General features: G+C 43.8%; 1 protein-coding gene across 1 annotated transcript; it reads right to left on the bottom strand.

Moving 5' to 3' along the window:
* Window positions 1-7,393: 7,393 nt before the first annotated feature.
* On the bottom strand, window positions 7,394-26,270 carry TCF24 (transcription factor 24). The gene is made up of 3 exons (XM_083186224.1): window positions 26,101-26,270; window positions 19,083-19,537; window positions 7,394-7,962 (listed from the first exon to the last, which is right to left on the bottom strand). The coding sequence occupies exons 2-3, from the start codon at window positions 19,521-19,523 to the stop codon at window positions 7,849-7,851; spliced, it is 555 nt and encodes a 184-aa protein (XP_083042350.1). The 5' UTR covers window positions 19,524-19,537; window positions 26,101-26,270; the 3' UTR covers window positions 7,394-7,848.
* Between the last annotated feature and the right edge of the window lie 660 nt (window positions 26,271-26,930).

Genomic DNA, 26,930 nt, shown 5'->3' on the forward strand with positions numbered 1-26,930 from the left:
CAGGACCTTCTGCCGTGACTACACCCGGCTGGAGGTTTTTTGCCGCATCTTCTAACACGCAGCCCGGCGTACAGCCCTCCACAGAAACCGGCTTCTGGCGTGCATCTACTCGACAGGCTACCTGCAAAACAGCCCGCTGAGGCGCCATCTCCCTCAAGACGCAGTGAGTGTTTCCATACCCGCTATTCAAAGCGCAACTCGCAACTCCTGCTGTTTGGGCTTGTTACTAACTGTGTCTGCTACGCTATACTAATATACAGACGCCTGCTTATTTGTCCTGCCTACCAGCACCTGCATGAACTCCTGTGCGTTTTAGCTTACACGCTAATTCAGGTCAACTTGGCTCTATAATTCTTTGCTGCTATAAAGCTTCTCCACTGTGTATACTTCAAAACGGCAATCCTCTGAGGGGACATTTCTTCTTTTATTTCAATACCACCCTTTCATTCCCGCTGGGACGCCAGCTTACTGTGGTTCATGAAATTCACCTAGTCTGCTATTTTATTCCCATTATACTGGTCTAATTATCAGGAATTTTACTGTGTATTAACATATGTAATTGTGTCCATTATACTCCAATTTTAGTTGATTACCCACCTCCAATCTTAGTATATTGTTTGTGGTCCTACAGTATATGTATGTGTATAAATGTTAATTATATTCCAATTTTAGTTTATTACCCACCTCTAATCTTTAGATTTAATTTTTGTCTATATAAAGAGTTTTTACATCCATTTACAGCGTGTCCTCTACTCATTGTGCTTGGTGTGCCTCATATATATATATTTTTATTGTATCACATTACCCTTCATTACCACCACAGTTCTGATTGACAGCGCAGTGTGTATTCTTCTACATGAATGTGCAACAGGATCACGAATAGCGATATTTTTACAATTCACAGGCAGATTTGCACAGGGCGGGTTTTCTTTCTGTCTGAGCGGTGGGTAAATACTCACAGTCACCTGCAACTTTGCAGAAGATCAATCAGGTCTGAATCAGGCATCTGGGGCGAAATGTAATAGGGTGGGATTTTTAGACTTTTGCGATTTTTGGTCAAAAACGGCCAAAATCGCAATTTTTCTAAAAATCGCACAAGTAATAGGGTGCGATTCGCGGGAAAAAGCTAATTTTTTCCCGTGAATTCGCACATTTAAAAGATGCGATTTTCAGTCACACTGAAAATCGCATCCAGATGTTTTCCCATAGGAAACTATAGAACTCGCATATGTAATACGATGCGAGTTCTAAAGTCGCATATGGGAACTTACCAAAACCCGCAAAAAAAATAGACCAGCTTCTTGCTGGTGATTTTTACAGAAACATGCACGGATCATTGAGATCTGTGCATGCTTCTGTTGTAAAAAAAATAGTTAAAACAAAAAAGAAAAAGAAAAAACGGCGTGCGGTCCCCCCCCTAAGCATAACCAGCCCCGGGCTCAAAAAGCCGGTGCTGGTATAATAAAATCAAAGGAACAATCAAGTTGGGGTTCCCTGGATTTTATAAAACCAGCACCAGGCTCAAGGTCCGGCGCTGGTTCCCAAAATACGGGGGACAAAATAACTAGGGGTCCCCCGTATTTTAAGTACCAGCACCAGACCCAACCAGCCAGCAGGGTAATGCCACAGCCGGGGGACACTTATTCTATAAGGTCCCGCGGCCAAAGCATTAACCCCCTGGCTGGTCAGCATGGGCAGGGGTCCTGGGGAAGTGGGGACCCCCCCAAAGAAGGGGTCCCCCCCCTCCAGGACTTACCAGCCCATGCTGAAAGTCCGGGGCTGTCCCCGATGCCCCTGGGCGGTGGGCATCGGGCTGATGTAAAGTGTAAAAAATAGAAGTAAAACTATTGTCTTATGCTGAAGAACTATGAGTCCCAGCAAGCCTACCCCGCATGCTGGGACTTGGAGAACCACAAGTCCCAGCATGCGGGGCATTAAAGGGCCCGCTGGTACTTGTAGTTCCATAGTACAAGAAATAGTTAAATAAAAAGTTTAATACATACACAGCCCACACACACTGATACTTACCTACCTTGAGCCCGTAGGGCGGTCCCTGGATCCTGGGTCCGGGCTCCGGGGCTCCAGGGCAGAAGAGTCCGGTTCCGGGGCCTTGGTCCTGGTTCCGGGGCTGGTCCTGGGGTTCCGGGGCTCCAGGGCAGAAGAGTCCGGTTCCGGGGCCTTAGTCCTGGTTCCGGGGCTGGTCCTGGGGTTCCGGGGCTCCTGGGCTGAAGAATCCGGGGTCCAGGATCCGAAGTAGTCCACAGGGGTACCTGAGGAAGGAAATCCTACTCACCTGGTCCCCGGCGACGACATCGGCATCCTCTCCGGCAGACGCGCTGCTCCCGGCTGCTGTGGTACCCGCTCACGGACTGAAGAGGCGCAGAGATGTTTCATCTTCCGCGCCTCTCCTCAGAATGATTTCATTGGCCGCCTAGCGGCCAATCAGGAGCTGTAGTGGTGCTGTATATATATATATATATATATATATATATATATATATATATATATCAAAATACTCCACACCTCTCAGGTGAAGTTCCACCAGTGACCACTAGAGGCCGCAGCAGACCAAATTACTCCTTAACAGAAAGTGAAACCAAGATGATCAGATTCAAAGTTGCTGGATATGGAGAGAGGGAGTTGTGAAGACAGAGATTGGAGGTAATAGCAGATAGAGACTAAAGGTCCATACACACTGGGCGACTATGCCCAGCGTGTATGGACAGCGATGATGTCAATCATCGCTGCGGGGAAAGCCGCTCAGTGCATACACACTGAGTGGCTTTCCCCCTGCCTAGCGCCGATGGTGGGGGGAGGACAGCTTTGCATAGCGCAGAGCTATGCAAAGCCGTCCTCAACGCTGCTCATCTGCTGGCTGATGAGCGGCTTTCCCGGCGATGATGCGGGAGCGCGCAGCAGCACTCACCGCTCATCACCGGGGCATACACACTGGGCGGCTTTGAGCTGAAAGCCGCTCAAACAGGCAGTTTTGAGCGGCTTTCAGCTCAAAGTCGCCCAGTGTGTATGGGCCTTTAGCCATCATTTTGACTAGTCTTTTAACTAGTCAATAATAACAGTTGTCAGGGTCAATGCGATATTCACTATAAGATAATAAAAATATTACAAGGAAAAGTGTTATTCATTTTTCTTTATGACCATTAATTGCTAAACGTGGACAATCCATTCCTAATCAGTCCTGCCCCTCATTTCTATTAAATAGTCCCTACGTTTCATGAACCAGAAAATGATCTTTCACTGCGGAAGGAATCAGTCTGTAGTGCTTCAATATATCTCATAAGGGCAGGAGATATTACATAGAGAATATCCAAAAGTGAGAAGCTCCATTTTTAGATTTTGAGTGTGTACGTGTCTCATAACATCACAATGCTTTGGATGTGGATTGAACAGTCTACTGTGTCTATGTAGACAGCCAATAAGTGACAAAAGGTCGACATGAAATATGATGACACAGACAAAGGGCGACATGCACTGGGTCCAGGGAGTGAAAAGGTCAACAAAAACAAAAGGTCAACATGGAAAAGGTCACCACATAAAAAGGTCCGCATAAGTTTTTTATATTGTTTTTTTTTTTTTTAATTAATGTTGACACCTGTCCACATGGACCACCAATTAATGTAGCGCATACCCTCGCATGGCTTACCGTGCTTCGGGCCTGTAACTTACATTCCGGACGATATTGCACGCAATCACCTTTTTGATAAAACTTTAATATTTATCTGTACAGAACATATACGCACAATGGCCACTCTCCTATCCTCTCTTGGGAGGGAAGGGTTAATTACAATCTCCACTCTAGACGTGGGGTTAAACATAGCTCCCCTGAAATCCATTTGTCAACAGCAGACGCAGTGGGAAAAAGTGTCCTGATACAGGATTTGTTTTACAGCTACCAAACAATAGAATTTTTTTTTCTTTGCATATTTCCTATCATGTTTTGTTCTTGCACAAAAACTCCCAGCGACTGGGAATCCCTCTCGATAAATGGGCAGCATTGTCCGTGATCTGACAGCCCACTTAACATGACAAACTGTTTGCCTATTGTTGCATGCATTTAGTGCAAATGTTTTTACTGAAAGAGCACAGCCTCCCAGCCACGCATGACAATTCAGTTCTCTTAAATATACAAAATTCCTTAAAAGCAAAATGTAAATAATGCCAAAAGCTTCTCAAGAAGATTTAACATATAGCAGTAGCAGTCAAGAGACGTGTGTCATGTACAGGCAATATGTTACACGGGGCACGCAATAACATGTGCGCACACACAAAATTAAAATTTACACATACATAGATTATTACATCTTATACACAAGAGAACGTAAAGGATACATGTCACTTTACAAGAAGGTGCACACTAATTAATTAGAAGCGGAAATTGCTTTAAATTCTTTCCCTATGTACATTGCATGTCGTGGCACGCTAGTTCACGTGCAGCTATCAGGAAATGTACAAGGTGTAATTGAAGATATACAACAAAAGTCACAAGTCTATGAGAAAGGTTGGGTGTGGTGAGTCTAAACACTAGGGTCCACTGGAGAACCAATACCCATAACACAGGGTTGCCTACCCTCCCGGAATGGCCGGGAGGGTCCCGAAAATCGGGTCACCCCCCGGCCCCCCGGTAAGGTGGCAACCCTCCCGGATTCTGGGGGACCCCCGCTCCCCCCCATGATTGCGACTCCCCCTCCCCTGACCGCGGAGTTTGAATTACCTAATCTGCAGATCTCCGTGGATGAATCGGGGCTAAAGTGTCATAATCGCGTCATTTAGCCCTGCCCCCTCCATGGAGATAGTCAAATTAAGTCACTTTCCTTCATGGGGGTGGGGCTTTATGATGTCACATTTAAGCCCCGCCCCCGAACTCCTGCTGAAAGTCTCCTCTCCGGGCTTCTCCCGGAGAGGAGCTTTCAAAAGTCGGCAACCCTGCCATAGCAGTGTTATTAAATGCTAAATATGTTTAGCGGTAGATCGGTTTGGATTAGTTTTCCACCCCAATGGAAGTATGGGGTGCATCCTATATGGCCTGATCATACTTCAAGTAACTAGGGTGCCCCAATTTTCAGTTCCATAATTATAGGAGCTAGACAATTAAGTTTTACTTACGGTGGTTTAGTGTAAGTTGCCTTAGACCAGGGGTCTTCAACCTTTAAGACAGTGTGGGCCACATTAAAAAAATTCAACGAAGCCCGAGGGCCACTAAGCTCTACTGTGGTATTTAGCACAGCCCCCGCATAGATAGTTGGCACAGCTGCCCATACACATAAACCCTGCCCCCAATATATAGTCTGCACCAGGGCTATTTCTAAACAATTAGGGTCCCAGTACGAACAGAATAAAAATGCAGCCCCCCCCATACATAATTTGGTATTTAAGAAATTGCGCGCGCCTATGGCGTGCACTCCCAAAATGGGGTGTGGTCTAATTATAAGAGTGTGAACTAGCAGGAAAAAAATTACCTGACATCTCACTTTTGCAACCTGCATGACCAGACATTGGTTACCGCAGGAATGGTTGTTGTCCTTCCACGCTTAAGTTGGCTGTCCTAAGGCCGCACAGTGACATATAAACATGAAGGCCCATTACACCATGATGCCCATTACACATTATGCCACTCACCATGATGCCCATTACACAATATGCCACACACCGGGATGCCCATTGCACATTATGCCACACACCGTGACACCCATTGCACATTATGCCTCACATCATGATGCCCATTGCACCTTGCACTATAAGGCCCCCAATACTCCTGCTTATGCATATGATGCCCCCAGCAGTGCCTCTCACAAAATGCCACCAGTAGTGTCCCTCATAAAATGCCACCAGTAGTGTCCATCACAAAATGCCCTAGTATTGCCCTCCATAGTCAGCACTGCATTGCGCAGCATGCCAGCCCTCCCTTAGTCAGCACCACATTGCACTGCCAGCCCCCCTCCCCCATAGTCAGCACCCTCCCCATACACAGGGCCACATTACACTGCCAGCCCCCCTCCCCCATAATCAGCACCCTCCCCATACACAGGCCACATTGCACTGCCAGCCCCCCCCCTCCCCCCTAGTCAGCACCGCAGTAGCTAGCCAGCATCACCCTCTCATGAGACACTTGCCATAGTGTCCCTTGAAGAGGTCTCCTTCAGAGGGCTGCTGCTGCTGCTGGCGGCGTCGGCTGTCTTAACAGCCAAGGAGCATGCAGGGACAGGTGCGCGCCTGCCGGTGGTTGTCACACTCACTCAGTCTCCCGGCTGTCTGAAAGGGCACGGGCGGGACGGGTGCGCGGCGTCAGGAAGTACACAATGCGCATGTTCGCGCACAGTCCCGCCCGCCCCAGCCAGCACATCCACCTCCGCCGCGTCCCACTGCTAAGGGGACAGCTCGCGGAAGGATTTTAAGGGGACAGCTCGCGGAAGGATTTTAAGGGGACAGCTCGCGGAAGGATTTTAAGGGGACAGTGCGTGGAAGGATTTTTTTTTTTAATCAGCACGGCATTTAATTAAAAAAAACGCAATTCACTGGCGGGCCACCTAAAACAACTCGGCGGGCCACTCGTGGCCCGCGGGCCATGGGTTGAAGACCCCTGCCTTAGACACTATGGGGGATATTCAAACTCCGCCGCTATCTCCGACAGGGGAAATAGCGGGGGACGCCTACTTCAGTCTTATCCAACAGCATTGAAGAAGCAGATCGACAGAATGGGCCTGACTTTAAAAGCTGTCGGGCCCGCTTTGGTGATAATAGCCATGAATTGACGAGATCATCAACGAATCTCGACAATCCAGGGCCCTTTACGTGGGCATGACCCCTTTTTGCCGTTATGCGGTCGAGCAAAATTAAGACAGGCCAGGGTCGCGGCTCTCGGGACAGATTGACAGGCGTGACCCGGGATTGAATACCCCCCAAAGGGATCAATTTTATTTTATTTTAAATTATTCTAAAGCGGTTTTGCGTTTCAGGGATTAAAAGTCATATTTACTAACAGACATTGTTATATAGATTTCTAATCCTTAGTAAATATGCCATTTAGTCACTGCAACACAACCTCGATTTAGAATTGACCTTTTATTATTACTATTATTTATAGTAATATGGCGCCACAAGGGTTCCACAGCGCCTAGCAAAGTACATAAAACATTTGAGCAATACAAGAAAACGACTTACAGTATAAAACAATGTAGGACAAGAACATGGTATAAATACATGGCTACAGGGTACAGGGCATTTAAATAGTCATCGTGATGGCAGAAATCAAGGTCTATACACACACTGTAAACATATATATATATATGTATATATATATATTTCTGTTCTGAAATATGTGTTCTATACATATATATATATATACATATATATATATATCATTATCTATATTCTATATATGTCGAGAAAGAGAGAGAGAAAACACATATATTTCAGAATTTAGCTACAGAAGTGACTTCGATAGCTTTCGAAGTACTGATTTAAAGTAGCAGAGGAGGAGAGGTTCCCCCTTGGGAGCAGGAGCCCGGCAGCAGATGACTCCATTGCCTAGCAGAGTTTTGCCCCTGATGCACACTATACATATACACATTAATGAAGGAACTAAAAGGTACCAGGCATATATTGTAATAACATTGTAATAATCAGATTTACCAATATGACTGTATATTGTAATAAATATAGCTGTATGTAAAGTGGATGGGCTGATTCAATAATTAGTAAGTCTATGGCACCATCTATACTATGGCCTTAGGTTCACCAAGCTGTTTGAGACAGGCCTTGAGCAGTTGCAGACGGAAAGACAAATCCAGTCTTGATTGGATTTTGTTTTCCAGCACAGGGAATGCCCCAGTCTTAGCTTTCTGATCGCTGGGCGTTCTCGTCTAGGTCTCGGTTCTCAGATCCAGATGACTTGTGTAGAAACTGTCCTGTGGCTCCTATGTAAAGTCTGGATCTCATCGGCCATTTCTGAAAGACATAAAAAGTAAATATATAAAATAAGAAATTATCCTGGCAGCAGCTCTCTCCAGTTTAGCTTGGAATTATGGTCTGATCAATGCGTAGACGCCTTAAAGACACGCCAGGCTGTTAGTAAGTAACTATTGTCTGCGACCAAGGAATTCAAACATAAAACGGCATTGTAAAAGGGTCTACACACGGGGATATGTGCTGAGCGTTCTGAGATATGATAGATTGCTCAAAACACTCAGCAAGATCACTCAGCAAACAGCAATGTGCCAGCGATGTGTGCTCAGCGATCTATCAATGGATATTAATCACGGGGGCGTTAGAGATGTGCGGGCCGTGCTTGCATCGCTATCACTATGGCCTCTACACATGGAGCAATATAGAGGCCCCTAAATCGCTATGTGTGTAGGCCCCATTAAGTAAATGTCTCATATGTCTTGCACACGGGGTGTCTATTTGAATACCAGTGACAAAAATGTGCTGATTTTGCCGTCACTGGTACTTAAGGAATTTTTTAATAAAAAAAAAATACTGAATCACTGGAAACTGGGTTCTTGAGTAATATTGTCTCCCACATATAATCCCTCAGTCCAGGCCCACTGTTATTTAGGGCCAGGTGTCTTAAGCTTCAAAAAGTGATAAAATGGAGAGTGATAAACAGCCAGCCAATCAGCCCCTAACTGTCATGTTACAGGCTGGGTTTGAGAAAGACAGGTAGTAGGAGAAAGACGGGTACATTGTAAAGAGTCTATTTTGCATGCAGCTGCGGTAACAATCAATATGTATTGCTGCATATCACAACAATACATAACATCGTACTTCTGGAATTTAGTAAAACTCCTCAGTATAGGGAATGGATATCCATCGGTGTGTTCACTATCGATGGTTGCCATCAATGGAAAAACTGTGAGTGGCCATCAATGGTCTTTGAGTGAATAGTTGGAAACCATCAATGGTTTTACCCATCAATGCCCATACCTGTTCTTTCAGTAAATGGCCCACAAGCCAATCGCACCCTGGGGGTGGGGCTTCACTGGTGTCGGGGGGCTACACCTTGCAACAAAAAAATGTAACACACCATGATGCCCATTACATATTATACCACTCAGTATTGGCTATTACATATTATGCCACATAAGTGCCCCTTACCTACATGTTACTTGATAGGGGTTTCTTGATCAATTCTAGAGACTTCATGCTCAATGTCACTGAAGATTACATGCTCATTGCCACAGGGGAGTGAATGCTCGTTGCCGTGGGGAGTAAAATGTTCGTTGCCACAGGGGAGTGGAATAATGAGCAGGGTAGAATTTGCACAGAAGCTTCTGTGCTATAACTAATAAAGCTACAGTGATTTAAAGTGCACAATAGCTTTCAGGGTACTCTTTACCTAGCACGGCGCCCACGATTTTGATCGTGGGCATCGCAGGTAAAAAAATCGCGGGCATCGCGGGCATTGAATGCACTAAAAATCGGGTGCGACGCGACCGACACGATGCCCGCGATTTCCCATAGGGAACAATGTTAAATGTCTCAATTGACACGATTTTTCTGTTCAATGCCTCAATTGACCCGCCGCGAGGGGCGGCGGTACGCGTCCTACGACCTTTTCATACCCCCACTATCCACGTCGGCGTGGAGTTGAGAATAGAATAGTGTGGCGAGCGCAGCTCGCCACCGAGCCCGAAGCGTGGCGAGCGCAGCGCGCCCTGCGAGGGGACGCGGATACCTTCACAGGTAAACACATCCCTTCGCGGGCTTCACAGGTATCCGCGTCCCCTCGCGGGGCACGCTGCGCTCGCCACGCTTCGGGCTCGGTGGCTCGCTGCGCTCGCCACACTATTCTATTCTCAACTCCACGCCGACGTGGATAGTGGGGGTATGAAAAGGTCGTAGGACGTGTACCGCCGCCCCTCGCGGGCTCGCTGCGCTCGCCACGCTTCGGGTTCACGTTGATCGTGGGGTGGCGTTAACAATTGTGGGGGCCATTTCACACTTCAGGGTGCCTATTTGGCCTCTGTGGGCCATTTAACATTGTTTCCTATGGAAAAATCGGGTCAATTGAGGCATTGAACAGGAAAATCGGGTCAATTGAGACATTTAACATTGTTCCCTATGGGAAATCGCGGGCATCGCGTCGGTCGTGTCGCACCCGATTTTTTAGTGCATTCAATGCCCGCGATGGCCGCGATGGGCGCCGTGCTAAGTAAAGAGTACCGCTTTCAGTATAAAAAACTGAACCCCTCAAGCAATAGTTATTTGGAAGTCTGTCCAGTGATGACAGTGCTCAATATAATGTCCCCATATGGTGCAAGATTACTATTAAGTAAGCAGAGGCATAGGGGGGTTTAAAGAGCAGTGAGTGAGGTGACAGCTGAGTGTGGCGACAGGCAGCTGGGCAACCATAGCCCAGTGGTATCAGAGCAGGTCTGCGTCGGGACACTGGAAAATGGACCTGGCTATTCGTCGGCTATTTCAAATCTCGCGCCAGCTCTCGGTTTCATGTGGCAGCGCAAGATTTGAAATAGCCGACAAGCAGGAGCAGCAAGGTCCGTGACTATGTCTACAGTGCAGTGTCCCGTCTCCCACCGGAGCATCTCCTCTTACCTAACCAGCGCTGTGGGTAGGAGCAGGACTGTCAGCGCTGTGGATGGGAGCAGACTGTCATTGTTGCGGGTGAGAGCCCCCGCCTCCCCTTTCACTTCGCTGGTCATTCCTGCATGGCAGCTTGGGTATATTTAGCTGCGCCCTGCAGACCCCATCGGCGCTGGCTTCTCCAAGCAACGGCGGGGTCTGCCACACCATAGTTACGCCACTGTAGCCTACCCACATCTGTGACTTTGCCCTCCACCATATCTGTTTCACCCCGCCCTACTTTTTTCATTTGTGATTTGTGATGGGAGCCCTTATCTCCATTGCCAGACAGAGCTAACATCATACTGACATAGATTTTTGTTAAATAAAGTAGGGACCACAGTAAGTGGCAGAAAGGTAGGTCAGTGGTTTTTCGGAAGCTTACCACAATTTTGAGAAACTGAGATAAACAATGTATTCTGTGTTTTCTCAGCTTTATAAATATACCACTTTATCTCTATATTCTAGGAATGTGTTTCTATCTTATGACCGCACCTCTTATGAAGAAACCACAAGTTCTATTCATTCTGGGTAACTTTCCATTTATCATAATGTAATGCACACCTGCTATTACTGTGTATGAGTCACCTCTGATAGCTGCGTCATACACTGGTGTAATAGATGAATATACAGTACAGCCATATGGCATCTTTTTCTGCTCCCTGGTGCTTTTGGAGCCATAGCAGTGAGTAAACTACAGTTATACAATAAACTGTTAGAGATTATTGTAGTTTCCATTACTGTGATTGTATTTTCTCGAATTGAAGTTATGCATCTTTCAGACCGCACTTATAAGTCGGCAAGGCTATTTTTTTAGCAGGCTCCAGCAGGAACTGAGGCCCTTATTCTAGTTCACTCTTTCTGACAAAATATTTCTTAGATGGACAAAACCATGTGCACTGCAGGTAAGGCAGGTGTTACTTGTGCAGAGATAATTAGATTTGGGTGGGGTTTTACACCTGCCTCACCTGCAGTGCATATGGTTTTGTCCATCTAAGAAATATTTTGTCAGAAAGAGTGAACTAGAATAAGGGCCTCAGTTCCTGCTGGAGCCTGCTGAAAAATAGCCCTGTAAGTCGGTATTTTGCTGGGTTTTAACCGTTTTTAAACGGTAATATGTGCGGTCTGAAAGGTGCAGAGTGAATTTACCGTTTCCAAAAATCCGGTATTTGGAAACGGTAAAAAAAGCAGGGTCCTACCCGTTTCAGACCCATTTTTTTTTTTGCTGTCTGAACAAGTCTGAAACGGTACCCAGGCAACAGTGAGAACTATTGGCCCCGCTCTGTGCATATCTAATGATCGGAACCCAGCACAGTGCATATTTAATGAGCTGGTTGGGGACCCGTTTATTAAATATGCACTGCGCTCATTAGATATGCACGGAGGCAGTGCCAGACGAAGACATTTCCATCTGCCGCAGGGACCCCACCGATCAGTGGCGTAGCTACAAGTTTTTCTCCCCCCCCCGGTCCGTCCCCTAAGAAGGAACGAGGCGATGGACTACAGGCGCCGCCTGCTGAGCTGACAGGTGACCCAGGCAGCAGTGAGCGCTGAGCAGGTCCCCCTCATTACATATGCACGAGGTGGGGACTTGTACATTCAATATGCACTGCACTGGGTCCCTGCTCATTAGATATGTACAGGGCGCGACCAGCTCTGCACTCACTGCTTCCTGGGTCACCCCACTGGTACCGCTGCCCCAAGCTGTCGCAGGGCCTGCCACATATGTAGCTACGCCACTACCGCTGATGACTTCACATACGCCGCAGGGACCCCCTGCCCACCAGTGCTACCGACCTGAGCCTGCTGCCCGGATCCCTTCCCTGCGCTGGCCAGGGGGGGGGGGGGGGGAATGATAGGATGCCTCAGGGGGGGGGTTGGTAGGAATCGAGGATGCCTAAAGGGGGGGGGGGGTGTGGAATTGGAGAAAGTGTCTCCGTCAAAAACGCCATTGAAACAGTAAAATACTGTTTCAGATATGCAGTGTGAAAGGGGTTAAGAGCTGCCTGACCTGTTTTTAGAAACGTTTAAAAATTCCGGCTCCAAAATACCGGGCAGCATTAGTGTACTGAAATTAGGGGTTGGGATCAGTTGGTCTACAGCATGATGGTCAACAGTCATTAGGTCAACATGGAAAAAGGTCGACATGGGTCTAGGTTGACATGGGAAAATGTCGACATGGTTATAGGTCGAAAGGTCATTAGTTTGACAGGTCATTAGTTCGACAATGTCTAGGTCGACAGTCAAAAGGTAGACATGGGATTTTTCACTGTGACCTAATGGTGTCGACCTAATGACCGTCGATCATCATGCTGTAGACCAAATGACCGCATCCCGAAATTAGATGGATTTTTTGGGCAGAAGGAAAGAAGAAGATGTTAAATCATAAACTATGTGAACAAACAGAAGCATAACTGTACACCAAAACATAACTGATCCTAAGAATGACAGGTTGGCACAGGTCACTTCATTTTTTATTTTTATTTTCAAAATGTATCAATAAGAAAAAAATTCTCCTAAGGGTGCTCAGGAAACCATTGCGATAGAGAATGAGGCGTCTGCGAATATGAAGTGTAAATGACTGAATAATGAAAAACCATATCATACAAATGAGAGAGTAACTGTATATACAGTATTTCTGGAAGTGTCTTTTATATAAGGCAACTTGTCTTATTGAATCTGTTAATGTTTTCTTCCAATGTGGTAACATATTGCAGAAAAGTAGAATGAAGTATTGGTTCAAGTACTGCCCTCTATGGCAAGGCTGGCTAATAGGACAGTTATTTGTGCATGCTAAACATTCATTCAGTCAATAAAATACTGAAGAAATGAATAGTATTTGTATGTTTGTACTTGGGATATTGTGAAAGTATTTTAATAAAATATAATATAAAGCTGCCATATAGGTTTTAGGAATGTGAATTATACATTATCAATGCATATTCACCAAAAAGGGACGGTGCGGTGGGTACATGTTCCTCTCAAACAGCCAATCAGGTTAGGGTGCAAAAATAAAACAGTTTGTTTTTATTCTATTTTAACCTGATTGGATAAAAATTGTTCCATAAACAAAGGCAAACAAAATGATTTATTTTAACGCGGCAATCAAACTGGTTTTGCAGTGTAAATGATTGCCGCTTTATAAAAACCTGGGGTACTTATGTAATATCTGGGCTACCGTTTTTCTTATGAGACCGCGTCCCCTCGCGGGGCTCGCTGCGCTCGCCACGCTTCGGGTACGGTGGCTCGCTGCGCTCGCCACACTATATAAAATCAACTCCGTGCGTAGTTGGATAGTAGGGGTATGAAAAAATGGGGTGCATTTAACATGGGAGCCCAGATAATACATAAGTACCAAACCTGGAGATTTCTTACCAAATCTCTCACTTTCTGATTCTCTCAGCCTACTAAATTTCCTCCATAATGTCTGAGCTCACTGAGATTTTGTAGTGCGATAAATAAAAGGAACAAATGTCTCATGCATTAAGGGGGTTATTCTGGTTCATTCCTTCAGGCAAATTTCTTCTTAAATGGACAAAACCATGTGCACTGCAGGGGGGCAGATATAACATGTGCAGAGAGAGTTAAGGTGCGTAAACACGGGGGCGATTTTGTGTAATATCGCGGGAAATATGGTCGCTGAGAGACCATATTGCCCGCGATGGGAGTGTGCACCGGCGATATATCGCCGGGTGCACGCTCCCGTTTTTACCCCTGTAGTGATCGCTAGTCGCAGGAACATGCTCCTGCGACCAGCTGATTACCACTGCCGGGCTCCCCCCGGCAGTTTCTTTTTCATCAGTGACCATCTCTGGTCGCTGATGAACAGGAGACACAGAGCAATATATTGCTCAGCCAAATATTGCTCAGCCATATATGGCTGAGCAATATATCTCCCCCGTGTTTATGGGGCTTTAGATTTGGGAGAGTTATTTGTTTTCTGTGCAGGGAAAATACTGACTGCTTTATTTTTACACTGCAATGTAGATCTCACTTTGAAGGAAAACACCACCCAAATGTAACTCTCTCTGCACAAGTTACATCTACCCCACCTGCAGTGCACATGGTTTTGTCCATTTGAGAAGGAATGTGCCAGAAGGAGTAAACCAGAATAACCCCCTAAGAGATTTCTGAGTGGCTCATACAACATCAAGTTGGCCAAGATGATAGATGTTAGCCTTTCCTTTCTTTGGGTGCCACCAGCAATAAAACACAGGATTATCACTAAACCCGTTAATCCAGGTGCATCAAACATCTGAATTCTAGGAAAATAAACCATTTCAATTAAAATACAATACCTACTCACTCTCTGCCTGTCTTCATTTTGCCACAACTGGGGAAACTCTTGGTGAAACCAATGGCCAAAAAATACTTGACTTGAAAACAGCTAAATACAGGTTATTGGGAGGATAAATGTTTTTTGATAGAATAAGGGATTTATTTTGCCTTTTAAATGTGTCTGTCACCTTTAGCGAAGTAAGGACAGCTGTACCGCATGGCATGCCTCCATGATATCCATTTGATTAACAGACTTAGGGTGGGATTCTCTAAAATCCGCGCCCCCTCCCCCTCCACCGCACACCGCCAGCTGCCGCTGACATAATTATTGTATATGCTCTAACATATGCGATAATTATGACAAAGGACAGCTCTTGCGGTAAGAGCTGTCCTTTGCGGTGAGCCAGCGATGCGCCGCGGGTCCCGGCTGCTCCCCCCTTCCTCCCTTACCCGGCTTTTATGCTTCTGCTGCAGGCGGGCGGGCTCTCCTCAATGGGGCATCGCCAGCTTTTGCGGACACCTGTCTTTAGAGCATCCCACAATGCAGTAAAAACCCAGATAACTGGGTTTTTACGGCATTTTTAGTTTAATGAATCCAGCCCTTAACCCTTTGAGTGCCAAGTGAATTTGTAAAAATTGGTGTGAAAATTGCCCAAGCAGACACTTATACTCCTCATAATGACCTGAAAATGTTTAAATTAGATAGGAAATATCTTCTTTTTTTAACACATTATTGCTTGAATTTATATAACAAACGTGGGCGACGCCGGCATTTTGAGCAGAATTTTTGCACATTTCGCACAAAGATGTTGGCACTCAAAGGGTTAATGCGGCCGATTTGGCACAAACTTTGCCCAGATGGTAGAATCGATCAGCTATCAAAGTCGGGAATGCAGGGCTTCAAATTCGCCATCGCTGGCTGCTTGCAGGGTAATTGACACCCTTTAGCCATGGTAAGGATGGTAACCCTGTGTTTTCCGGGAGTGCCCCAGAAAATGCAGCAGTGGCCTCCTTCTTCCCCCAGCCATCGCCTAGTAAGTCCTGGGGGAACAGAGGGGGAAACCATTCCATGGCGAGTGACTGCGAATGGTTCTCCGCTCATGTGCACAGTCCAAACTAATCCACAGCTGTGTACATGGGCAGGAATTTGCGTGTGCAGGGAGGCATGGGGCGGCGTTTACAAGCTCGCAGCCCAGCGATCAGGTCTGAATTGTGCCCTATGTCACACACTCTGTACACTGACCGGCTCTAGTTAGACGCTGTGTCTTACCGTTGGGTTCGGCTGCTTTCCACTCACAACACTGAACCAGACTGTGCAATTACATTTTCCGCATGCAGCACAAAATGTTTTTTTTTTCCATCCCGTCGTTTGAATTTAGCCCAAGATCAGCACTCGTACAATGCAGAAAAACAGTCTGGAATGGATCATGTGACTTGATTTATTAAACATGTTTGATTGTCCCGACCTGTTCTGTCGGGTTTGTGCCATTCATCCTTCTCCAGTCCACTGCACACAGGGGGTGATTGAACAGTGATTGGACGGGGATGAATTAGCTCCTCTTCTGATGGTGGGGGGTTTGTGCTTGGGCATGCGTGTATAGCGCATATACAGACCCCCTGTGCTAATGTCTTTGGCGAGTATCACACTCGCCGAGGTGTTCGCATGGGTAGGGGAGGGCGGGAAGGGACCCCAGGCCAGAGCAGGGGGATGCACTGCATTTTATGGTCATCCCCATGAAAACCCTGGGTGTTCCCCTGGAATGCAGGGGGGCCGATGCCTGCTCAGGTAGGGCGGCTGATGCCCCGTCTTCAGCGATCTGCGGGGGGAAATTAAAGTCAGTTTAGACTGAGTTATTTCTGAAAGGCCGGAGAAATCAGTGGCTGGTCGGCGACCATTGAATAATTTCTCCTGCAAGCGGCCGCACGTGAGGTGATGTCTTCGCTCACATGTATTTGCTCACAAGTGATAAACATTTGGCCTAGCGGTGATGTTAACCAATGGCGCCATTATTCATGGAAGTAAGTTAGTGAGGGATCCGCCATGTTTACTTCGCACAGTCCAAACACATCCAGCTTGATGTATGCATATGTGAGTGTAATAATAGTGCGTCACAGCTTTTAAAGCGCTGCGTAATATGTATGCGCCATATAAGAAACTGCTAATAAATAAATAAATGAAATATATGTGTGTGGCTGCAATTTCAACGGTACTGCTAAAGCTGGTTATATTTACACCAACCAATCTACAATTGTATCGACTCATTTGCTAAAATTAGTCAATTATTAAAACAAATGTATTCTTATTAGTTATACTTCAAATACAATAGAGAAAAAAAAAGATTGTCTCTTTGTTGGCGCACTAATAAAGAAAGGAAATTTTAATATTTCTCAATAAAAATATATATTACTTGAAATATTCAAACTTGTATTACAATAAGTATTAAATTGTATATATCAGGCTGTGTGTGTTTTTGTTTCACTTTTTTATATTTGTTACGATGATATATTCTAACAATCAATCACGCATAACAATATAATCATAACAAATTAAAAAAAGTGAAACAAAAAATAAAAAAAATTTAAAAAGTGAAACACAAAAGCACACACAGCCTGATATATACAATTTAATACTTATTTTAAGTTTGAATATTTCACGTAATATATATTTTTATTGAGAAATAATAAAAGGTACATTTAAATGACCTTTCTTTATTAGTGCGCCAACAAAGAGACAATCTTAATTTCTTTTTCTCTGTTGCATTATATTTATTGTCCTCGGCAGCACCCCCAAAATGAATAACGGTACTTGTTTCCTAGCACGGCCACACCGATTAGCATCGGGATGGTCGTGTCGGAAAAATCGCGTCGGTCGCATCGCATGAGATTTGGTCGCATGCGATGCGACCGATGCGACCGATGCGATCCGATTTTTACATTGGATCCAATGTAAAATGGTCCCTGGGACCCGATTTTACATAGGATTCAATGTAAAATAGCCCCCAGACCCCAATTTCAGCACCCCTGATGGTTGAAATGGCCCCTCATTGGTAACGCCACCCCACGATTGACGCTAACCCGAAGCGTGGCGAGCGCAGCGAGCCCGCGAGGGGCGGCGGTGCGCGTCCTCCGACCTTTTCATACCCCTACTATCCACGTCGGCGTGGAGTTGAGAATAGAATAGTGTGGCGAGCGCAGCGAGCCACCGAGCCCGAAGCGTGGCGAGCGCAGCGAGCCCCGCGAGGGGACGCGGATACCTGTGAAGCCCGCGAGGGGACGCGGATACCTGTGAAGGTATCCACGTCCCCTCGCGGGGCTCGCTGCGCTCGCCACGCTTCGGGCTCGGTGGCTCGCTGCGCTCGCCACACTATTCTATTCTCAACTCCACGCCGACGTGGATAGTAGGGGTATGAAAAGGTCGGAGGACGCGCACCGCCGCCCCTCGCGGGCTCGCTGCGCTCGCCACGCTTCGGGTTGGCGTCAATAGTGGGGTGGCGTTTACAATGTGGGGGCATGACGGGGCCATATACAATGAGAAATGGCCCATATTGGCCCCTTTCCCATTGATTACTATGTGAAGATGGACTTAATCAAGTCCATCTCATCTTGTGCCATTATAATGGCACAAGACCGACGCGACCGACACGATTTCAATGTTAAAAATATTTTAACATTGAAGCCTATGGAGAAATCGGGTCCATCGCGTCGGTCGCGTCGTGTGCCATGTTAAGGCACACGACGCGACCGACGCGATGGACCCGATGGACGCGATTTCTCCATAGGCTTCAATGTTAAAATATTTTTAACATTGAAGCCTATGGAGAATCGGGTCCATCGCGTCGGTCGCGTCGTGTGCCTTATTAAAGGCACACGACCGACGCGATGGACCCGATTTTTCATTTGCCGGTAAAATGGACCTGATTTGAAAGAAAATCGGGTCCATCGTGGGCATCGTGTGCCTTAAAGTTAAGGCACACGATCAAGAAGATTGTGGCCGTGCTAGGAAACAAGTACCTGAATAACTAAGTGTAATACATAACAGTAATTGGGGATACCTCTAGGTACATTGGGTACCAACCAGTGCAAAAGTTTCCCAATTCCCCTTTCCCTTGAAAATGCTTAAAATACAGCAGGTTTTTATAGAGAACTTTTACCAGTTATTATAGACAATCTAAATTTAATAATGACACGTTAGGAGCATATTTCCATACCTTCACTGGATGTAAGTATCCGTCCCCACTATGTAGAGTCCCCAGAAGCTCTGGACTGAGATTGGATGAGGTTCTCTGCATGGTGGACTGATGTTCATGGCTGTTCTCATCCTCTTCCTGGAGACTGCGAGTAAGATGGGCAATGTAGGTTGTGGCCAGTATGAGAACATCCAGCTTGGAGAGTTTGGTATCTGGCGGTACAGAAGGTAAAGTCCTCTGTAGCTCTAGGAAAGCATGGCGTAAGGTTTGTACTCTGCTTCTCTCACGGGCAGCATTGGCAGCAGCTGGGCGCCCTCCCATGCCATTACTTCCTCCGGCCCTTGCTACCTCAAGTTTCCCTTTTTCCAAGGAAAGATGAGAGTCTTGTTCAGAAGTCCCAGGAGTTTCTTCCCTGCCATGCACCAGACTGGTCACCAGAGGGCACTGGACTTTCTCCACCATATCCACACCAGGCACTGCAAAATAACAAGATTCAGTGGGTTTAGTCCTGTTAAAACCTTGTAATGTGATAATAATTTTAGATTATCCTCAACAATGATCTAAACAGAGTGGTCCGGGACCATTGTCTTTCTGTCTTATATGAAATAAGAATTTGAATATAACTTTGGAAGATCAACAGCATTCAATGCATTCAACAAGTTATCAGTTGTCAGCATTGTTCTCACAAGTGGTTGTCACTCTTACAAGGGGCTGCACCTTTGCCTTCTGTAATAAGCATCACATCATAATGTGAAATCAGGGTATGAACATCAATGTCCCTGTTACCTACCTGTACCAAGAGAATGCTCTGCAGAAGGGTCACTTACAGTATAACAGTTATATAACAGCAGTAGAACCAATGACATCATATTTATCTCCCAAATGCTCACAAGGTGTGTGTGTGTGTGTGTGTGTGTGTGTGGGGGGGGGGGGGGGGGGGTGTTCAACATGGCTAAGGTCAACACAAGCATTAGCTCGACAATGGGAAAGTCAAAATGAGTTTGTCATGTTTTTGTCCCGAATGCCGACTTAGTTGACATGGACACTGTCCATGTCCCAAATGGCGACATTTGTTCTGCAGAGCTGGACGCAGTGTGAAGGAATAAGTGTACCACGTTCCCTTGCTGCACTCCCCATGCTTTGAGTACGGTGCCTCGGCACACTATTGTATTCTCCCACCACGCCATAGTGGATGGTAGGGCATGAAATACCTCCTGTCGGCACATGTCGGCTCAAGAAGACATGAAAAACTGACGTCAGCCTTTTTGACTATCAACCTTCCCTTTGTCTACCAAATGCTAGCATCGACCTTCTGACCCTGTTGACATTAGCCATGTCAACCTAAGCCCTGTTGGCCTTCATTGGTCAACCCAATGCATCTCCACTGCTCTCAGATCTGCAGCACATTACTTCCCACCGTTATCAGCTCTGCAGAACATTCCTCTCCACTGCTCTCAGGATCTGCAGCACTTTCCTTCCCACCACTGTCAGTTCTGCAGAACATTCCTCTCTGCTGCTCTCAGGATCTGCAGCAAAGGTTGTAAAACAGGTACTGCTCCCAAACAGAACAACCCCTTAAGGTGCGTACACACGGGGCAATATGATCGCTGGCAATATATTGCTAGCAATATATTGCTCAGCAATCATATTGCTCAGTGTCCCATTTTCATCTGCGACCAGAGATGGTCGCAGATGAAAATGTCACACTGCTGGGAGAAGAGGCAGGGGATGTCGCTAGTCGGAGGAGCATGCTCCTCCGACCAGCGACCATTCAGGGGCTGAAAACGGAAGCGCTCACCCGGCGATTTATCGCTGGTGCACACTCCAATCACTGGCAATATGGTCACTCAGCGACCATATTTTCAGCGATATTTGCTATAATCGCCTCCGTGTGTACACACCATAACATTGTGAATAACCAATTCACATCAAGACACCATTCCTGCAATCTATTTCTAATACTGCTTTCACATTGCAGAAATGGGTAATGACACAGTATTCTTAAATGGGACTTTAAAACGGGTCTGAGCCTTGAGACCTTTCACATTGCAGGTGAAAACCGTTTTAAAAATCATTTAATACCATTCAAACATTCAACCCGTTTAACCCCCAAGGGAAACGTTTCAAGCCATTGAAATAGAGCTGTTCAAACTGCCAAAAAAACGGCTTTAAAACGTGTAGGACTCTGCTTTTTAATCGTGTTGAAATACCGGTTAACTTTAACCCGTAAATCAACTCTGGCACTTTCACATTGCAGCCTTAAACGTTTTAAAATGGAAAAAAAACGTCAATATGCCGTTTTAAAAGTGCGATGTGAAAGGGGTATAATAGGAACTTCAATCACACCCATTGTTTCTTATTAGCTGCATAACTACTTGTAATTAACAATAATTACTTGTTCAAAGTTAAAGCACCAATTATTTTTTTCTAATGTATAAGGATATAGGTGAATGAAGAGGTTGTTTGCCAGTCACTTTAGTCTACACAATTCCGGACTTGCTTTAATGCAAGGGATCCTAGAAGTAAATGTATTATTTTGCATGCAGGGTAAATGCTGGCTACTTTTGCATATACTTTAGGCCACAAATACTGGTAAGCTTTATAATTACAGTGCAAACATTTGGATTTGCAAAGATACTTTTTTTCTTTGCTCCCAAATTTGAATCAGAACATAGAACATGTATGTATAATTCTGATGTAATATAATGAATATTGCAGTGTTTATTTGTTTTTTTGTGTTACTACATTTCTATTAAAACAAGATAGAAAGCTACAGTATATTACATAGCACTATGGGGTGATAATAATTACCACTCAGTGTTTAGGAAGTTCTACTGCAACAATAAAAATACATCCATCTATCTATCTATATCTACATATCTATCTATCTATCTATCTATCCATCTACAGTATCTATCTATCTATCTATCTATCTATCTATCTATCTATCTATCTATCTATCTATCTATCTATCTATCTATCTATCCATCTACAGTATCTATCTATCTATCTATCTATCTATCTATCTATCTATCTATCTCTCCATCTACAGTATCTATCTATCTATCTATCTATCTATCTATCTATCTATCTATCCATCTACAGTATCTATCTATCTATCTATCTATCTATCTATCTATCTATCTATCTATCTATCTATCTATCTATCTATCTATCTATCTATATATCTATCTCTATATATCTATCTATCTATCTATCTATATCTATATATCTACATATACATATATATAGATAGATAGATAGATAGATAGATAGATAGATAGAAAGATAGTTTTTTTTTATTATAAACCTGGATTATTATTATTATTTTGTAACATGGAGAAAATAAATAACACTAATCGTATGCACATTCACAAAAATCAGTTCTCCAAAGTTCGTTCCTCTATCTTAAGCTAAAGATTTACCTGTCCAATCTGTCTGGTGAGAACAAAAATCTTGTAATAAATGGAAGGATATGAAATTCAATCATACCCCTTTCACATTGCAGCTGTAACACGGTATATTGCCGTTTTTTTTGTGCTTTAAAACGGTTCCAGCTGCAATGTGAAAGCTACATTGTCAATTTACCGGTTACAGAAAACCGGTATTTTGACACGTGTTAAAAGCAGGATCCTACACGTTTCTGAGCCGTTTTCCCTGCAGTCTGAACAGCTCAGAAACGGTATTTGCTACAAATGATAACCACACTTGATCCCCGCCCACAAGCAGGAAAAAAAACATTTAAAATGACATTGTATGGCTTTATATGGGTGAAACGGGTTGAATCTGAAAGGTACAAAACGGTATTTAAACTGCAATATACCTTTACATCATGCAATATGAAAGGGGTTTAACTGGCTTTTGACCAGTTTTAAGACACGTTTAGAAAAACGGGTTGAAAGCAGGTTTTTGCAATGTGAAAGGGGTATAATTTGCTCACAAAGGCTGGAAAATGGACAAAATTATTATTTGGACAAATTTGTTAGATCAAAAATCAATTTGTCTGAAAGAAAATTGTATGTTTACCAGTGTTTAGAAGAAAATAATCGATTGTCATTTTGTCCAATACATTGCTGGATTCATGTTCCCTCCAGACAGACTGGACATATAAATCTTTGTGTGTGTGTACCCAGCATTAGCTTATTTTCTCTTCTGTATAATACACTTACATTTGGAACCGGCCTTTGCGTTGCCATCACAGTAATAGTGCCCATACATATGTGCGATTGGATGTGATGCGATATCACGCTGTAATTTTCCTTGAAGCTCCCTGTGTGATAAATCGCATCTGAAGTGCTTTTTTCCCCTCATTCAATGTGCATACAATCATACGATAAATCGCATGCCCCTTGTGACCTGAAATCGGGCGATGGAATGAAGGCTGGGATATCTGCGGGTATATAAACTGGCAGGTCGCACATCGCATTGTGATAAATCGCATGTGTTTAAAAACCACATTCGAACACACATACGATGCGATAAATATTATATGCAGCACATAATATCTTGAGATGCGAGATTCGACCAGCGTGCCCGTGCATCGCGTCATGTGACACATGCGATTGGCGTGCGATCCATGTTATTTGTCACTCAGCAAAATTGCATGATTGTAGCCTATATCTCACAAGTGTATGGGCACCATAAGCCGGATTCATGAGTTATTTCACAATCACATATCTGTGATATTGACATTTATCATTTTTACATATGGCTACAGGTCACTATTTTTAATAGTACTATTGCGCTTTATTTAAATTTTTTAGCAATCATATCATGTGGCTAAATAGATGAAATATATACATTGTATTATGGCTATATATATATATATATATATATATATATATATATATATATATATACACACACATATATATATATATATTATATATATATATATAAAATGGATATAAACCATGAGTGAGGCCATGTAATATTATTATCCAGCAACTATGACAGAAGTTAATATTATTAAGTCATTTATATATATTTGGGAGTGAAGTGACAGTGACAGGGTTTGGTGATATGACTGTATAAATACCTAATGTCCATGCTGAGACTTGTAGTCCCTTAACAGATGGAGAACCACGAGTTGCCTACCTCTGGGGATTGGTATTAGAACGCTGGTATCACAATATAAGAATCTGAGCGTTCCTTACCATTGTACATGATCGCAGCTCAGCCTCTGTAGTAGCTGTATGTGCAGTAACGCCAGCGAATCACTTATACCGCAGAGATCAGGCACTGGGAACATCTGTGTATACAGCTGGGTGTATGTGATGTCATTATATAAGTGCTCACAGCTGATAGCCGCATGCAGGAGATGGGAACCAGAGGGGCAGCAGTGTAGAACCCAACACGTGGCTTCTGGCTTTATATCAGTAATGGTGTGATAACGCAGCGATCTATGACAGTATCAGAAGCCCCCTGACCTAAACCTACCGACTACATTATAAAAAACTGTATGTGAATTGATCTCAATGTACCACAATGTTTCCTATTATAACATTACAACATAATACACCGCCTGTTATCAATAATCATTTTCTCCTATAAAAATATACATTTTGTAATAATAAATGACATTGTTTATGTCATAAAGTGCTGCTGACTGATCCCCTTATATAATATATATTATTAAGAAAAAGCTTATCTGCCCTTTGTGACTGGCTGGAAAGGCTACGAAATATTTGCTAATAGTTATAGAAACAGGGAAACTTTATATTTGTAATAAAATAGATCAGATTATTCTTACAGATCGCCAAATAAAAAGGCAACAGGCAAGAAATACAGTATTACATTGCACAGTACATAAACATTCATTATTGCACATACAGACTACTATACCCAGATATTACTCTGCAGTGATATAATATAAATAATAATAATAATATAAATAATAATAATAATAATAATAATACAGGCTGCTTCAGAAATGCTGTTATTCTATAACTATCCCACGAATGGATACATTTTGTCATTTATCCCAATCTAATCTTCCATCTAGTTTCATCAATTACTGGACCTTGTGATATTGGGCTCTATTATAATTATTATTATTACTACTGTTAATACTAATAATAATAATAATAAGAAGAAGAAGAAGAAGAAGAAGAAGAAGAAGAATTAAATAGCGAATTTAACTGCATCTCTGTCCTATCGGCAAATCATCCGCCTTCAGCAAAACTACATTATTACCGTTATCATATTAATACTGTATATAATTACATTATATATTATTATATATTTGACTGACAGATTGTACGCTCCAAAGTCGTACACAAGTCGCAATAAAGACGCAACAAACCCATCTGATATCTGTACAGTTACTGCAGAGCATACAGTCACGATCACGGTGTTTGTCATTTACCTTCCTCCGTGTAATCGTAATGTCAGTGTACAGTATGTGCTAATTACTATAATAATATATGTATGTTCTGTTGGGTCATTTCCCCGGGACAATTCTTGGGGTCAATGTGATTGTTTTCACTAAACATAAACTTTGTATTATTATTATTATTATTATTATTATTATTATTATTATTATTATTATTATTTATATTATTGTATCATTTGTTTAATAAAATCAAAGTACATCGTTCTGTCTGCATAATAAATGCAATATGCACAATCCGATAACTGGTTACATACACTCAGCGCTGAGTACACTCATTTATCGCCTATTTAATGATAATATATCGATAATATAAATGATATAAAGATCTCTCTCTCTTTCTCTATATTACTGTATTGAGCGATAAAGAACCTTATGACGTTCTCACTAATGTATAATTAAAATGTAACGGAAACTAACGGCCACAGATAATTCTATACGTTGGAAACCACCAGGAACGTTCCAACACTGTATATACAAGTAATCGCCTAGTAATCGCCTTTACCAGCACAATAATCATTGCATTTAATAATTTAGTGGTTTGAATCTGAGCTCAATACATTGCAATAGATTAGTGTGAGATAAACACGAGGAGTGGGAGAAGTGTGGGGTCAGGGAACTTGCAGCAGATGGGTGGATGTACAGTACCTGGATCCTGAGCACAGGGTAGACCGCCAGCAGTCAGCCTGGGTGTGATACTGCAGGGAGAGGAGAGTCCCACACAGATGAGTTGGGTGATAATCCAGAGATAACGTTTTCTGGCTTTCCTATCTCCTCCCTCCTGAGCCCATCAGTGTTGCAGGGCCTGGCCAGGTCTGTCCTCACTGGATACAGGAGCTGCTGTTCCTATAACCTGCTGTCTGTCAGTCCCTCTCTCCTCTGCACCCAGACAGTGTCAGAAAGGACTGAAGTTGAACTGAAGTTTGCAGATTACTGACTTCCCCTTATTCTCACCCCACCCTAATATTCTAGTGACATGGGGCAGTCAGTGCGCATGTGTGAGCTAGACACCTTATCTGTGTAAGTGCAGATCCTACAGTACAGTATATGCCTACTGATTATATTACCCTGAATGTATATAGCTTGTTCTGATTCCTTATATGTCTCTAATGTACTGAACTAAATGAACAAATTCCCTCCGGCTTGCTGGGAAGAGGTGGGTAAATCAGAGGTATACTTTACATTGTGGAAATGAGTCGGCTGGTCAGTGAGGGGATCTACGCTGGTCACTACCACTACAAAGAATAACATATACTGTATTCTTGTATGAAGTCTGATTTAATAGCAGTGTGTGTGCCGGTGTGTGTGCCGGTGTGTGTGTGTGTGTGTGTGTGTGTGTGTGTGTGTGTGTGTGTGTGTGTGTGTGTGTTGTACTTAGAAGGGGACTGGATTGGTACCCAACAAAAAAAAACATATAAAATATAGGGCACAATATACTAATTCATAAAATTGATCACATCTATATTATATCTAATATA

This window comes from Crinia signifera, chromosome 5 (assembly GCF_055691185.1).
Source record: "Crinia signifera chromosome 5, ASM5569118v1, whole genome shotgun sequence".
NCBI classification, from domain to species: Eukaryota; Metazoa; Chordata; class Amphibia; order Anura; family Myobatrachidae; genus Crinia; species Crinia signifera.

Coding starts and splice junctions, on each gene's coding strand:
- TCF24 (XM_083186224.1), bottom strand. CDS start 19,523: ATGGTGGAGAAAGTCCAGTGCCCTCTGGTGACCAGTCTGGTGCATGGC. Junction 7,963..19,082: donor GATACTTACATCCAGTGAAG/GTATGGAAATAT, acceptor TATGTCTTTCAG/AAATGGCCGATGAGATCCAG.